At 38.6% G+C, this 16,125-nt stretch overlaps 2 protein-coding genes across 3 annotated transcripts; both read left to right on the top strand.

The window, feature by feature from the left end:
* The first annotated feature begins 349 nt into the window (after positions 1-349).
* On the top strand, positions 350-7,612 carry LOC130948185 (uncharacterized). The gene is made up of 8 exons (XM_057876900.1): positions 350-3,381; positions 3,602-3,731; positions 3,843-3,931; positions 4,117-4,355; positions 5,144-5,230; positions 5,418-5,517; positions 5,612-5,804; positions 5,909-7,612. Exons 1-8 carry the CDS (start codon positions 1,150-1,152, stop codon positions 6,757-6,759), a joined length of 3,921 nt encoding a protein of 1,306 aa, XP_057732883.1. The 5' UTR covers positions 350-1,149; the 3' UTR covers positions 6,760-7,612.
* Positions 7,613-8,023: 411 nt separating this feature from the next.
* On the top strand, positions 8,024-14,682 carry LOC130948006 (uncharacterized). 2 transcript variants are annotated; one of them, XM_057876720.1, is made up of 9 exons: positions 8,024-10,620; positions 10,911-11,043; positions 11,149-11,237; positions 11,420-11,658; positions 11,977-12,063; positions 12,343-12,442; positions 12,542-12,734; positions 12,827-13,135; positions 13,217-14,682. In XM_057876720.1, the coding sequence occupies exons 1-9, from the start codon at positions 8,389-8,391 to the stop codon at positions 13,648-13,650; spliced, it is 3,816 nt and encodes a 1,271-aa protein (XP_057732703.1). In that variant the 5' UTR covers positions 8,024-8,388; the 3' UTR covers positions 13,651-14,682. The 2 variants fall into 2 exon arrangements, with proteins under 2 accessions (XP_057732703.1, XP_057732702.1); XM_057876719.1 differs by having other exon boundaries at positions 8,025-8,180; positions 8,310-10,620; positions 12,827-14,682.
* Positions 14,683-16,125: the final 1,443 nt, after the last annotated feature.

The following is a 16,125-nucleotide window of genomic DNA, read 5'->3' as shown; positions in this document are numbered from 1 at the left end:
GAACAACGAATGATTGTGCGGATGAATTAGTTAAATTTAAACACACCAAAATTCTTCGTTTAATTATTTATGATTTATTTTACAATCAGGTTTTTATTAATATTAAAAGATAATAAAAATTCATATACAGTCATTTTGACATAAAATTAATAATTAAAAATTATTAAATAATAAATTAATTAAATTTATTAAATTATTTAATAATGATCAACTATTAAATTTATATAAAAATAATTGTAAGCGAATTTTTGGTAAAAAAATAATTTTATTTTATTTCCTTCTCTTCCTTCTTTGAAAATTCATCATCATAGTACCCAGCATCGGATTTCCCATCGGCCAAACTGTTCGTGTAATAACTGCCTCCAACTCCATATCAGGACCGCTCCGATCATGCCACGTCACGCAAAAAGTCCAACATGCAGGGTCTACATGACGTGGTGCCATCAAGAGCGTCAACAGCGCCAGTAACCACTGAAGCAAACTTGGAAAATTGGAGGGGAAAATAGAATTCTACGTACTGCGCGTATTTTCTGTTTATTTTCCAAATTTCAATTCCACCGAATGCAAAGAAAGAAAAAGAAACGTAAAATAAAAGAGAAAAACAAAACCAGTGTAAAGAAAAAGGAGGAAGGAGAGAGAGACAGAGATAGATAGATAGAGAGAGAGCAGCGTAGTTCGGTAATTGCCAAACTTTTTTTTTACAGAAGAGCGATCACACTGCAAATCCGAACCTGAAATTCTCTATTGAGTTTTTTCCCATCTTTCCTTCTCTGTGGGTCGCATTGTTCTTGAATTACGCTGCTGATCGGCGTCACCGAGCGAGGTTTATTTTCTCGGTTCAATTTTCTGCCGAGGTAAGATTCTCGGCGCCTCGCCTCCCCAACAAAAAAAAAGAGAACTCGCATTTTTGTTTTCTTTTTTTTCTTCCATTTTGGTAGGGTTTGGGGTTTTCTTTCTGGCGTGTGGGAGGCTTGGTTGCATTTTGATTGGTTACGATTCAGATCTGCTACTGTGTGCTGAGGGATTGCTGGTGACTTTGATTTAGGGTTTTCCCTTTAAGATTTTGTGGTGAATTATTGAGGATGATATTTTGGGGGATTTAAGCCTTTTTTTTGTTTTGCTTAATTCGTATATTTTCCGCTTGGTTTGATGGAACCGGGCATGAGATCCGGCGGCCCTCCTGGGGTTTTTGTGAAGAACAGGAGTTCTTCAGGGTGTTTGATTGTTAGGAAGAAAGGTGATGGGCTGAGTGGTGGGGTTGGCAGCTCTTCGAGCTCCAGGAAGATGTATGAATCGAAGAAAGTGAAGAAGAGGCCCAAAGTTGAGCTGAGTAGAGATTCGGGATCAAGTGGTGATCTACCGATGCCGCCTGCTAGAAGGCTTGGTCCTGAAACCATTCGAGTATGCAATGGTTTGAACGCATTCGAGCGAGGCGTGGCTGGTGGCAGTGAAATTGTCAGGAAGAGGGACAGGTTTGAGCAGATTAGGCGTAATGGGGATGATTTATCTGAGGAGGATGGGTTGGAGAGGATGGAAAGGAAGCGCAGTAAGATTGATGCGTTTGGTTCTGATCAATATGATGATGCTACGGACGTGGACATGATGAGAAGGAGGCATTTTGAAAATAATGGGGGTGGTTTAGGAGGAGGAAGGTTTGCTGGGGCAATGCATACTGCTAGAACTGGCATTGATAGGGAGTTTGAATCTGGGTCAAGCAGACACACCATTGATAAGAGGAAAAACTCTTACCACAGCAGGGCAACTGGCTCATACCCAGGAGATAGTGTTGACCATAATAGGTTCAAGATGAACAGGGATGCAGCTCAGCGCCCTCTGCCATTGCTGAGGGAAAAGTTTAACTGTGGAGAAACTATCAGGATTCAGGGGAAAAATGGGGTTTTGAAGGTGATGGTTAAGAAGGATAAGATGGGTGGGCCACTGGAACACTATGATAATCGCAAACCTGTAGAAAGCAGACAAAGTTTGAGGGCAGAGGGGATTGCCAAGAAGAATGTTCTGATACACCCTTCATCTTACTTGGAAGCAAAACCTATTGAGAAACAAGATTTAAATGTTAGGCCAGAGAAGAAACTGTTAGCAACAAGAAAATCATCGAGTAAGGACAGCAAGGGTGATGAGCAGGATTCAGATAACAGTGACACTTCATTGAATGTAGGCGTAAAAGGCAGTGAAGCTCCCAAGTCTTCAAAGAGAGTAGCATCTGAAGATGAACAGATTCCTAAGCATGAAAAACTCCAAACTACAGCAATTAAAGAAGGCAAAATAAGGCGTGGTAGTGGCACAGAAAAGCAGAAGCTTCGAGAAAAAATCCGGGAGATGCTTCTTAATTCAGGTTGGACCATAGACTATCGCCCTCGGAGGAATAGAGACTATCTTGATGCAGTTTACATCAATCCCGCTGGTACGGCCTATTGGTCTATCATCAAGGCCTATGAGGCACTTCAGAAGCAATTGAATGATGACGACCCTGGGGCCAAGCTCAAAGGGGAGAGCTCTTCTTTTGCTCCTATTGCAGATGATGTGCTTAGTCAGTTGACAAGGAAAACTCGGAAGAAGATGGAGAAAGAGTTAAAGAAGAAGAAGAAGGAAAGAGATAATATTGAGAGTGACAGTGAAAAAGAGCGTCAATTTAAAATATCTTCCAGCATCAAGCATGACATGAATGGCACGAATAGTGAAATCAATCCAGAGAAACTAAGCTCCTTTTTAAAGCAAGGAAGTAAGTCAATGAAAACTAAAATGATTGAAAATGCTGTCAACAGTGGTAGTTCTAAAAGCCAGAACGTTGTCTCTCAACCAAATGATGGGACTGACAAATCATTTCCAGGAAACAATCCCCATGTCTTACATGGGAGGAAAAGTAGAAAAGACGGAAGATGCACTTTGTTAATTCGTAATTCTAACATAGGTTCAGGTTCAGAATCTGATGACTTTGTTCCATATACTGGGAAAAGAACAGTTCTTTCCTGGTTGGTTGACTCAGGGGCTGTACAGTTAAGCCAAAAGGTTCAGTATCGTAGAAAGAAGCGAGTGATGCTGGAGGGATGGATCACAAGAGATGGCATTCATTGTGGCTGCTGTAGTAAAATCCTCACAGTTTCAAAGTTTGAGCTTCATGCAGGAAGTAAATTGCGCCAGCCATATCAAAACATTTATTTAGACTCTGGAGATTCTCTTCTACAGTGCCAGATTGATGCATGGAGTAGACAAGAGAAGTCTGAGAAAATCAGTTTCCATTCAGTAGATATTGATGGTAATGATCCAAATGATGATACTTGTGGTATATGTGGAGATGGAGGGGATTTGATCTGTTGTGATAGTTGTCCATCAACATTTCATCTGAGTTGCTTAGACATACAGGTATACATACATTTATCCAGCTATTTGCCATTGATCTCATTGTTGGGATCATCATTCTTTCTCAAATGTTTGGATGAAAGTTTTATTTATAATTGATAAAAGATGAAACAACTGTATTTTTTTTATTGATAGTGGTTCTATTGGTAGCTTAATTTGGCTGCATAATAAGTTTATCCTGGAAAATTGTTCCCATTCTGAGGAACCCGTATATTTGTTGCAGATGCTTCCCCCTGGTGAATGGCATTGTCCAAATTGCACCTGCAAATTTTGTGGAGTTGTCAGTGGACCTGTGAACAAAGATGAATTAACTATAAATGCCCTGCATATTTGCAACTTATGCGAGAAAAAATGTATGTAATTTCTATTTGTTTGTTTAGTTTTATAGTTTCTTTCAATATGCTATGATGTGCTTTTGGCACTTCTTTTTTTAATTGGTTTAGTATGTGTTTCTGAATTTGTAGTTCATGAACATTGTACAAAGGAGATGGACACCCTTTCTACTAACTCTGATTTCTCAGGGCCTTCCTTTTGCGGAAAGGGCTGCAAAGAGGTACCTTTACAGTTTCTTGTGCAGTAGTTTATAAGTACATTTTATGAGTTGCAGGACCCTTCTTTCTAAGAAATATGTTTTTTAAATTCTTACATCAAAACTTGAAAAAGGAAGCAGCAGCACAATAGAAATTATTCAGGTAGCACTGAGACTTGATTCTGAGGTTTATGTTTATCCTTTTGCAGCTCTTTGAGCATTTGAAAAAATACCTTGGTACCAAGCATGAATTAGATGCAGGCCTCACTTGGTCTCTCATTCGTAGAACAGATGAAGACTCAGATGCAGCTAATAGGGGGATTAGCCAGAGGGTGGAATGCAATTCCAAGCTAGCTGTTGCACTCGCTGTGATGGATGAATGCTTTTTACCAGTTGTTGATAGGAGGAGTGGGATCAATATACTACATAATGTTTTATATAATACTGGGTAAGAACTAGTGAGTGTCAGGAATGCACCTAGTGCTTCCTTTTTCCTTCTTTTCCATATGAGTTACTTGGTTGCAAATTTAATTAGTTAGAAAGAGGATTGATAGATACATAAAATGGTTTTACCAGATGCATATTGTTTCACAATTTCAGAATTGCTTAAATATACCATCCGTTGCTGAACTTTAAATATTAACTCTTGCCGCAGTACAAACAGTAGGAAATGATTTACATTCTGTTCTGTTAGAATTAGTTTTCTCATGATAAAATAAATCGTTAGAAAGAACAGAAAGTGGGAGGATAAGATGTTGTCAAGGCGTAGAAAGATGAGCAAATCTCTGAATAAGAAAGACAAGCCCACTTGGAATGGCTTTAAGCCGAGAATGCAGAAGCCTTGAACATAAGCCTTCTTTAAAGCAAATGTATGGTGAATTAGATACTGCTTAATAGGGCATGGGATACAGTATCAGCAGTACAATGTTGGCTTAGCAGTACAATGTTGGCTTTTGATAGGGTGTAACCTATTGCCAGGGCCAGTGAAATATGTCTTATGCTGAAACCTAGATAGCTGGGACATGCTACTGCAATCGCAACCTTCAATCTGTGCTCAAGACAGTCATCGTGACACACTTTAAGGGATAACATTGTATTTGTGTAAACATTTCTTCACTGTGTTACAGATTTCCATTAACTTTGTTTATATTCCATGGCATAGTTTGTATGATTTCTTTCTTGCAACATGCATACTTCTTAGCCTAAAGAGAGTTTCTGCCTTCTTTTCTGTTGTAGGTCAAACTTCAGTCGGTTGAATTATACTGGTTTTTATACTGCTATTTTGGAGCGAGGGGATGAAATGATTTCCGCCGCATCAATCAGGTATTATGCTTCAAACCCTGCCTTTCATTATCTATGAAACTTTACAGAGCCTTATACTCATACATTGAATACTTTTCCTTTTTTTATATATAGTCTAGGGGTTAATATGTTGAGTTTTCTTATTCATTACTGCGAAAAAAATAATCAGACTGAAGTTACCCGTTGGCTATTTCTTGTACTGTCTTAGGTTCCGTGGGACCAAGTTAGCTGAGATGCCATTCATTGGAACTCGCCATATGTATAGGAATCAGGGGATGTGCCGCCGGCTCTTTTGTGCAATTGAATTGGTAAAACTTGATGTTTACTATGTGACTTACTTTCAATATCTATATAAAATTGTCTTACATTCTTCTCTTTACCTCTCTACTTTCCTGTTGGAAGGTTCTTTGCTCTTTGAAGGTTGAGAAACTGGTTATTCCAGCGATTTCTGAACTCATTCATACATGGACAACAGTTTTTGGCTTCACGCATCTTGAGAAATCACTCAGACAAGAAATGAGGTCATTGAGTATGTTGGTCTTCCCTGGTATAGATATGTTGCAGAAGCTGCTAGTGGAGCAAGGAAAACTTGAGGGTATTATATTATAACCTTGGAAAATGCTTTTTTTGTTTTCTTTTTCTACATTCAGCAAATTAATTGTTTTACTATCCACATGTTTGACTTTTCTTTTCCAACAGGTTTTGAGAGAATTAAAAATAGAGATGAGGTTAATACTAATCCCAGTATGGCTAGTAGGTTGGACATGAATTCCTCAGCCCTGCAAACTCCTCATGGAACCGATGATGCTAGTTCAAATCCTGACAATGACATAAGCAATGAATCTAGTGATGCTTCTCAAGAACAAAGCAACAAAATCTTGGTTGACAGGAATGTGTGGTCAAAATCTCATTCTGAGGATAGGTTATCTGATTCTGCTTCAGATAAATGCGTTTCATCTTCTAGTACCAGTGATGATGTGCTAGAATCGAACAATAAAATAGTGACAGCCTCTCCTGGTAATGATAAATTGCATCCTTCTGCGAAGTTTCAAAAGGACAATTGTATGAGTACTCCTCCAATAGATGCTTCAAATTGCCATGAAAATCCAGCTTTGGGTTCCGAGAATGCTTTTTCTGACCCTGATTCTGCAGAAAATATGGTTGAACCTGTTTCTAGTAGGAAATGTCACTCATACACTGATATGAATTGTGATCCCTCGGAGCATGGTATCAATCCAGCATTGGATTTGCGTGTGGGGGGTAATGCTTTGTCTTTTAGAGAGTTTGATATGAATGATGCCCATGATGAGGCTTTTGAAGCTGATCCATCAGTGAATTTGCTTGAGGAGAATAATAAACACGTGGATATCTCTTGTTCTATTCTTAATCAAGGTGGTGAGAGTTCTTTGCGAGTAAGATATGATTTGAATGATGAAAATGCTCGTGAGGATGAACAAAATTACGACAAAGGATTTACTTCACGGGAAATGCATATGAATGATACTGAGCTAAGTGCATCTGGTGATAGTTCTGAGACTGATCCAGCATAAAAAAATGGCCGAATCCGGTCCTGCTGATAATTTATTTTCTTCTGCTCATACTACTTTCCTCACAAGCTTTCTTCCAATGATTCAATCGCCTTGTGTGCAATCAATCTCAAGGCTTTTTTGGTCATGGCTTAATCTGGATAGTATGAATAGTTTCTATTGATTCAAATGAAGTATAAATTGGTCCATTTTGCCTTTTTGCTTAGGATGGGTCTCAATCAAATGGTTCAAGTTGCTGTCCTGTACTTGCAACAATTCAGTAGACCCATTTTACTGACATTAGAAGAATATTGCTGATGCTCTTCATTCATACGAGTCTTCATGATATGGATTTGGCTTTCTTCTCAAGCTGTGTGCCATTCACTATTTGGCCAAATCAATTCATCACATGACATCAGCAATCGGAGATGGCTAGATCAATTTTCGGTTTTGATTGGCAGAATTGTTTTATTGGCTTGTCTACATTTTGACGGAGGCAAGAAACTTAGTTTTTATGTTTTATTTTTATGTAATTGTTATTGGAAGATCAGCATCTTTTCTATCCATCCGTGTGATCTGTCTGCCCCAGTTCCTCCTACCAAAATTGAAGGCATTGAAATAAGATTCTCGGATAGAAACCGGAACCTTATCTTCCGGTGCACTTTGTTTGCCTCTATGATGTAAAGGGATGTTGTATGGGGTGGGGAAAGTGTTGGTTTTGTTCTGTTTCCCTCTGTAATTAAGTTAAGGTGGAGGTAGAGTTGGTGTTTGATGTCGAAATGGCACTACATGCCGTCTCCAATAAATATTATTCTTGTAGTACTTTCTATCCTTGTTTACAATTATAGCTCCTTTGTCCTTTCTTGTAATACTTCTATTTCATTCTTCTCTCATTTTTTTTACAGTGCCTTCTAATCATATATTATATCATATTTGAAGTTTTGTTATTGTTATTATGTATTTATGTTAGCAAATTAAAGATAATCTGTGGAAAAAAATTAATTTATTTTGTCTATGCTCCAAAAAAAAATTTCATGTGAAAAAAATGGAGCAGTACGTACGAAGTACTCCTGGAATTCTCATAAGAACTCAGAAGTACTGTGCTTGTACGGCCGAACCAATCTAAACCAAACTGCATGTCACGTCAGCATAAAAGTCCAAAAGACCAAAACACTGCAACTCAGTTAACGTGGCGCCATCATAAGCAGCGGTAATTTCCCATATTCCACTTACAGCGAATGCAAGGAAAAAAAAAAAAAAAAACACTGTAAAGAACGTAGCTTCGTATTTGCCCTTTTTGTTTTCCATAAAAGCAGCAGTGCAAATCCCAATCTAGAAAAATAAAAATCTTTCTGTCCTCGTCTTTGTATCAATCTGGCGAATTGCGTCATCGTTTAGCATCATCCGGCAAGGCTTTCCTTTTTTCTCGGTTCGTTTCCGGCGAGGTAAGACTCTCGCCCAAACACCCCCCTCCCCAAAAAAATTTCCAATTCTACCATTTTGGCCGGGTTTAGGGCTTTCTCCCTTCGGATCTGGGGCTCTGTGCTGAGGCATCTGTTTTTCCTTTGATTTAGGGTTCTTCAGTTAGGATTTTGCGGTGAATTACGAGGGATGATGCGTTTTGGAATTTAGGGTTTTTATTCTCTTGGTTGGATGGAACCGGGCATGAGATCCGATGGCCCTTCTGGGGCTTTGGTGAAGAACAGGAGATCTTCAGGGTGTTTGGTTGTTAGGAAGAAAGGTGATGGATTGAGTGGTGGGGTTGGTAGTTCTTTCAGCTCCAGGAAGCTGAATGCATCAAAGAAAGGGAAGAAGAGGCCCAAGGTTGAGTTAAGTAGTAGCGATTCGGAATCGAGTCAGGAGCTATTGATGCCATCTTCTAGAGGGCTTGGTCCTGAGACCATTCGAGTATGCAATGGTTTGACAGCTGTTAAGCGGGACGAGGCTGGTGATGGTGGAACTGGAAGGAAGCGGGAGAGGTTTGAGGACATTAGTCATAACGGTGATGAGATGGGGGAGGGAAATGGTTCAGAGAGGAGGGAAAAGAAACTTAGTAAGATTGATGTGTTTGATTTCGACGAATACGATGCTATGGATGCAGACATGATGAGAAGGAGCCATGTAGATAGCAATGGGGGCGGCTTTGGAGGGGAAAGGCTTGGGGGAGCAATGCATGCTGCTAGAGGTGGCACTGAAAGGGAATTCAAAACTGGTTCAAGCAGACACACCCTTAATAAGAGAAAGAACTCCCATTGTGATAAGGCAAGTCACTTGCACCCAAGAGATAGTAAATTAAAGAAGTGGGATGCAGCTCAGCATCCTCAGCCCGTGCCGAAGGAGAAGTTTAATTCTGATGAATCCATTAGGGTTCAAGGGAAAAATGGTGTTTTAAAGGTGATGGTTAATAAGAAGATGTGTAAGCCATCAAAGCACGTTGATAATCGCAAACATGTAGAAGGGCAACGAAGTTTGAGGGCTGAGGGCATTGCCAAGAAGAATGTTCTGATCCATCCTTCATCTTGCTTGGAAAAAAAACCTGTTAAGAAACAAGGTTTACATGCTAGGACAGAGAAGAAATTGGTAGCAAGAAGAAAATCTTTGTCAAGTAACGACAGTAAGGGTGATGACCAGGATTCAGATAACAGTGGCACATCATTGAATGTGGGAGTGAAGTGCATTAAAGCTTTCAAGTCTTTAAAGAGGGGGACCTCGGACGATGAACAGACTCCTAAGCATGAAAAGACCCCAACCACAGCAGGAACTAAAAAGGAGAAAATAAGGCGTGGTAGTGGCACAGAAAAGCAGAAGCTACGAGAACAGATACGGGAGATGCTTCTTAATGCAGGTTGGACCATAGACTATCGCCCTCGGAGGAAGAGAGACTATCTTGATGCAGTTTACATTAATCCTGGGGGTACAGCCTATTGGTCCATCATCAAGGCCTATGAGGCGTTTCAGAAGCAATTGAGTGCTGACGACCCTGGGGCCAAGCCCAATGGGGAGTGCTCTTCTTTTGCTCGTATCACAGATGATGTGCTTAGTCAGTTAACAAGGAATACTCAGAAGAAGATGGAGAGAGAATTAAAGAAGAAGAAGAAGAAACAGAAGAAGGAAAGACATGATAGTGAGAGTGATAGTGGAAAAGAACCTCGCATTAAGAGATCTTTAAGCAACAAGCGTGATATGAATGGCATGGAAAGTGATAGTGATGAAGAGAAATTAAGCTCCTTTTTAAAGCGGGAGCGTAAGTCAATGAAAAATAAAATGATTGAAAATACTGTTAACAGTTGTAGATCTACAAGCAAGAAAGCTGACCTTCACACAGATGAAGGAACTGAAAAATCACTTTTAGGAAATGATCCTCATCAACTACATGGGAGGAAAAGTAAGAAACATGGAAGGTGCACTTTATTGGTTCGTAATTCCAACATAGGGTCAAATTCAGATTCTGATGACTATGTTCCATATATGGGCAAACGAACGGTGCTTTCCTGGTTGGTTGACTCTGGAGCTGTACAGTTAAGCCAAAAGGTTCAGTATCGTAGAAGGAAACGTGTAATGCAGGAGGGATGGGTCACCAGGGATGGGATTCACTGTAGTTGCTGTAGTAAAATACTCACTGTTTCCAAGTTTGGGCTTCATGCAGGAAGTAAATTGCGCCAGCCATATCAAAACATATATTTGGATTCTGGAGAGTCTCTTCTACAGTGCCAGATAGATGCATGGAATAAACAAGAGAATTCTGAGAAAATTGCTTTCCATGCAGTAGATATTGATGGTAATGATCCAAATGATGATACTTGTGGTATATGTGGAGATGGAGGGGATTTGATCTGTTGTGATGGTTGTCCATCAACGTTTCATCTGAGTTGCTTGAATATACAGGTAATATGTCATGTCAATGTTCTTCTTTATTGCCTAATCTATCGTTCTCTGTACAGTTTATGCTTTCCTTCTTTCTTTCCCCTTCTTCTTCCACTTCATCAAAGATCCCAATAATTGGATTTCATGGATACTCTTCCACCAAAGAAGATATATCTTAAAATGTCCCCTACAACCCTGTTCCTTCCAAAAAAAAGGAAGAAGAAAGAAAAGAAAAGAAAACTTCAGATAGCTTAGTTTGGCATCACAGATAGCTTCTTTCCCATTCTGAGCAACTTCTATAATTGTTGCAGATGCTCCCCCCTGGTGAATGGCATTGTCCAAATTGCACATGCAAATTTTGTGGAGTAGTCCGTGGTCCTGTAAACAAAGAAGATGAATCAACTTTAAATGCCCTACATAGATGCAACTTATGCGATAAAAAATGTATACAATTGCTCTTTCTTTGTTTGGATTGGAAGTTCCTTTTGATATGCTCTGTACTTTTGTCATTTTTTTAAAGGTTTAATATACGTGTTTACAATTCTGTAGTTCATGAATGTTGTGCTAAGGAGATGAAAACCCTTCCTACTAACTCCGATATGTCAAGCCCTGCCTTTTGCGGAAGGGACTGCAAAGAGGTACCCTTTACAGTTTGTCGTGCAGCAGTTTATAAGACTTTACATTTTAAGTGTCGCAGAACTCTTCTTTCTAGGAATTTATATATTTTAGGTTTTAACAGCAAAGAAGCAGTGAAACTGACAGAAATAACTCAGGTAGCACTATGGCTTGATTCTGAAGTATACTTTTAATGCTTTGACAGCTTTCTGAGCACTTGAAGAAATACCTTGGTACTAGGCATGAAATAGATGGAGGCTTCACATGGTCTCTCATTCATAGAACAGAAGACGACTCAGAGGCATCTAGTAGGGGAATTATGCAGAGGGTTGAATGGAACTCCAAGTTAGCTGTTGCACTGACTGTGATGAATGAATGCTTTTTGCCAGTTATTGATAGGAGAAGTGGGGTCAATTTAATACATAATGTTTTATATAATAGTGGGTAAGCAATAATATGCATATTCTTTTTTATATAATATGCATATAGTTTTGATTTGTGAGCACTTCATTCTTCTGACGTGATTTTTTCTTTAAGAAAAAAATTATTTTCATACAGTTTCTAAAACATCAAATAGGAAGGGGTTGGTCAATCTACAAAAATGATTTTACCAAGTGGATTGGTCACTACAATCTCTATATCCCATTTTACCATTGACCATAGCTTGCTTTGTACCCTCTAGCTGAGTTCATATTGTTTGCTGCAACATGCTCACTTTTCCAGTTTACTTAATAGACTTGTTTGCTGTCTTATTTCTTGTAGGTCAAACTTCAGCCGGTTGAATTACACTGGCTTTTATACTGCGATTTTGGAGCAAGGCGATGAAATAATTTCTGCAGCTTCTATCAGGTGCATGCTTCAGACTGTCTTTTGTATTTGGATAAACTTTAGATCCTTACTAACTCGTGGGGAATGCTAGGGGACCAAAAAAGAAAAAAAAATGGGGAGTTGGCTAATGTAGGAAAATACAAGGGAAAAATGTTAGTCCCTTAACATTTGTGCTAACGTCATGCATATACTTTTTCCATATTTATGGTGATTTCGGTTAAAAGTGTTCAGTTTGTCCTTATTTATTACTGTGAAAAAGGAGGCTGAACTAACTATAAGCCATTTAATATGCTGTCTTAGGTTCCATGGGACCAAGTTAGCAGAGATGCCATTCATTGGAACTCGCCATATGTATAGGCATCAGGGGATGTTGCGCAGGCTTTTTTCTGCCATTGAATTGGTAAACATGGAAATTTTCTGTGATTTTCCTTTTATCCAATGTCTATACAAAAGTTTGACTTACATTCTTCTTTTCCCCTCTCTATTTCCCTATTTGAAGGCCCTTTGCTCTCTGAAGGTTGAGAAATTGGTTATTCCAGCCATCTCTGAACTGATTCATACATGGACAACAGTTTTTGGCTTCATGCATCTTGAGGAATCACTCAGACAGGAAATGAGGTCATTGAATATGTTGGTCTTCCCCGGTATAGATATGTTGGAGAAAGTGCTAACCAAACAAGGAAAACTTGATGGTATTATAACCACTGCATTTTCTTTTGAACTCTAATTTCAGCTAATTACTTTTATTTGATGGTACCCATGTTTCACTTATCTTTCCCATCAGGTGTTGAGAAAATGGAAACTAGAGATGAATTTGTTACTATGCCTAATATGGCTGGTAAGTTGGATATGAATTCCTCAGCTCTGGAAGATCCTGAACGGAGTGATCATGCTAATTCAAATCCTGACAATGAGATAAACGACGACTCTAGTGATGCTTCTCAAGAACAGGATAATCACATTTTGGTTGACAGCACCAAGTCTCATTCTGCAGATAGATCATCTGATTTTGTTTCAAATCAATGTGTTTCTCCTTCTAGTACCAGGGATGATGTGCTAGAAACAAACAATAAAGCAGTGACAGCTTTTCCTGGTAATAATAAATTGCATCCCTCTGTGAAATGTCAAAATCACACTTCTTTGAGCAGTCCTCCATTAGTTTCTCCATCTGCAGATTGCCATGAACTTGCTGCTTTGCATTCGGTGAGTGTATGTTCGGACCCTGATTCTGCGAAAAATCTGGCACAACCTGTTTCTGATGGGAAATGTCACATGCACACTGATGACGTTAATCCAGGGTTGGATTCTCAAGTGGGAGATAATGCTTTGTTTTCTAAAGAGGTTGATATGAATGATGCCCGTGATGAGGTTCCTGAAGGTGATCAATCAGTGAATTTATCTCAGGGTAAAATTACGAAGGAGAAAAATGAAGTTGTGGATGTCTCTGGTTCTGTTCCCAATCATGCTGATGAGAGTTCTTTGCAAGTGAAATCTGATTTGATGGATGAAATTGTATTGGAGGGAGAAAAGAATTTGGACAAAGAGGTTGCATCACGTGAAATGTGTGTGGATGAAACTGGCCTAAGGGCATCTGGTGCTAGTTCTTAAACTGATCCAGCTTAAAACATTGATCTAGTCTGGTGCTGCTGATGTTTTGAATCTACTGCCCATGCCACTATTCTTACAGGTTTTCTTCAAAAGATTCAATGCCTTGTAAGCAATCAGTTTTCAAGGCTGAATAGCTTCTCTATTGATTCAAGGGACAGATAAAATAAATTGATCCCTTGTATCAACAAGTACGAATTAATTAAGGTTCCAAGTTGACTTCATCTCATGTCAATTATCCTTTTGCCATAATGCTTCAAGGAGCTGTTTGCACAGGATGTGTGCTTTTGGCTGAAGAGGCGTGTCAATCAAATGGTTGAGGTTGCCGACCTGTAATATGCGATGATCCTCTGTACACCTGCAGATCCTTTGTAGATGATTATGATTCACAACATTTATATCTGATGTCTGAATCCGTAGGAGTCGATTAGTCTTCCTTCTCAACCTTTGTGTGGCATTCACAATTTGCTCACATGACATTATCAGTTGGAGATACCTAGACCAGGTTTTGGTTTTGGTTGGCAGCATTTTTTATTGACTTGTCTACATTTTGATGGGCCATTTACTGAAAGCAAGACACCAAAAGTTCTTTTTCCAATCCACAGCACCTTCTGCTCATTTGTTTGATCCATGTCTGCCCAAGTTCCTCATCCAGAAATTTTGTCTATATATGTTCCTCAAAAGGTCTGTGCAATTCAAAATGAAGACTTAAATGGGATTTTCGTATAAAACACGAACTTTATCCTTTGGTGTACTGTGTTGCTGTAGATAACATCCTCTGACTGTATGATGTTAAGAAGTTTCTTAGCAAAGGGGATGTTTGGATGGGTTGGGAAGGTTTTGTTTTTTGTTCTTTTTTCTTTCTGTAACCAATGTAAGGTTGATGTTTGATGTAGAATTATATTGTTGTAACACTTTTATGGTCGTTTAGGATAGTGGCTCCTTCCTCATTTTGAGAGCTTTTATGTATATTTTTGTTGCTCAAAAGCTGGCGGAATTTTGAAATGAAAATGCTGCAGCTGCAAGTGCCAATTTTGTGGTATGGACGCACAATGTTTATTGATAGATTCACAAATAGGATTCTCTGACCTTTCCCTTTTTTTTTCTTTTTCATTTGTTTGGATCTGGTATAATGGTTTTAACTTTCAAGAGTATATTCGCATTTAAAAAAATGACAAATTGATCAATGTTTTTTGTACATTTAAATTTCTGAGGATTTGAAAATACATGTAAGTTTTTTCTTTTTTCAAAATTTGGACACATTGATCTCTAGGTTAAATTTATTTCATTTTGAAAACTCTCTCAATATAGGCATTTGTATTGGATCTTGGATATGACAAACTCAAGTGAACAGTAGAAATTAATGTGTTCAGATTTTGAGAAGGTCAGACACTTAAATGTATTTTTAAATTTTCGAGACCTAAATGTCCATAGACTAGAAGGTCAAAGATTTTTTTTTTACCAAAAATAGGATTTGTAACTTTATAGATAAGTATGGAAAGTCAAAGACCTATTTATTATTTTCTCAAAAAATAAAAACAAAAAAATAAAAAAGTCTTAAAATACTATAATGACACAAATAAATTTGTCATTTTAAGGCTTTACCTAATCTATGTTTGTAAGGAATAATCTAAAATATTTTTAAGAGTATATACCAATTTTGATTCTCAAAAAATTTTAGACCGGACATTTTAGTTCCCAATTAAAATTAATTACTCAATTGGTCCTTAACAATTAATTTTGTCAGTCATTTAGGTCCTTTACTCCGTTAATTTTAACGGAGGACAAAATAGTCTCTGACAACTCTAACAGGGGACAAAATGGTCCCTATCAACTCTAACAAGGGCTAAAATGATCTCTGATTCCTTCATTCGAAAATGACACTGTTCTTCCCCAATTTTTATCATATCTCGCATAACCCTAACATTCATACTCTCCTTCTTCACCTTCAGAGTCTTCTTTTCCATCTTTTCTTTCCTCCTTTTTAGCTCCAAGATTAAGCCATAGTGTAATTGTCATACGTGTCGCACCTACCTCAACATGTCATGGACCACACACTTCCTAAATCTTTGTGACTGGTACATTCACCTCCTCTGTACTTCATCCACCAAAAACATCCACTTCCATGTCTTCGATAACATCACCTCCAACCCCGACACGTCCACGACATCCTCAATACCAAGTTCTACAACTAGTCCAAGGGCATGCATTTCTCCACTCTCCGACAAGCAATATAGATTATTGGACATTAGGACATTATTAGAAGATTCTCCTTCGACATCATATATAGATTCTCATTTGAATTAGACACCAAGTGCTTCATTTCTTCTTTTCCAGAATCCAAGTTGGAAGACAGCTTCGACCTCGCATCCAAGCTATCAGTACAACGAGCAATGTCGCCGTTGCCGCTCATATGAAAACTGAAGCGATTACTGAACATTGGTTCGGAGAAGAAGCTGAAGGAAGCGATCGGAGTGG

The sequence above is a fragment of the Arachis stenosperma genome, chromosome 9 (assembly GCF_014773155.1).
Source record: "Arachis stenosperma cultivar V10309 chromosome 9, arast.V10309.gnm1.PFL2, whole genome shotgun sequence".
Taxonomy (NCBI): Eukaryota; Viridiplantae; Streptophyta; class Magnoliopsida; order Fabales; family Fabaceae; genus Arachis; species Arachis stenosperma.
This window is presented reverse-complemented; position numbering and strand designations above follow the sequence as displayed.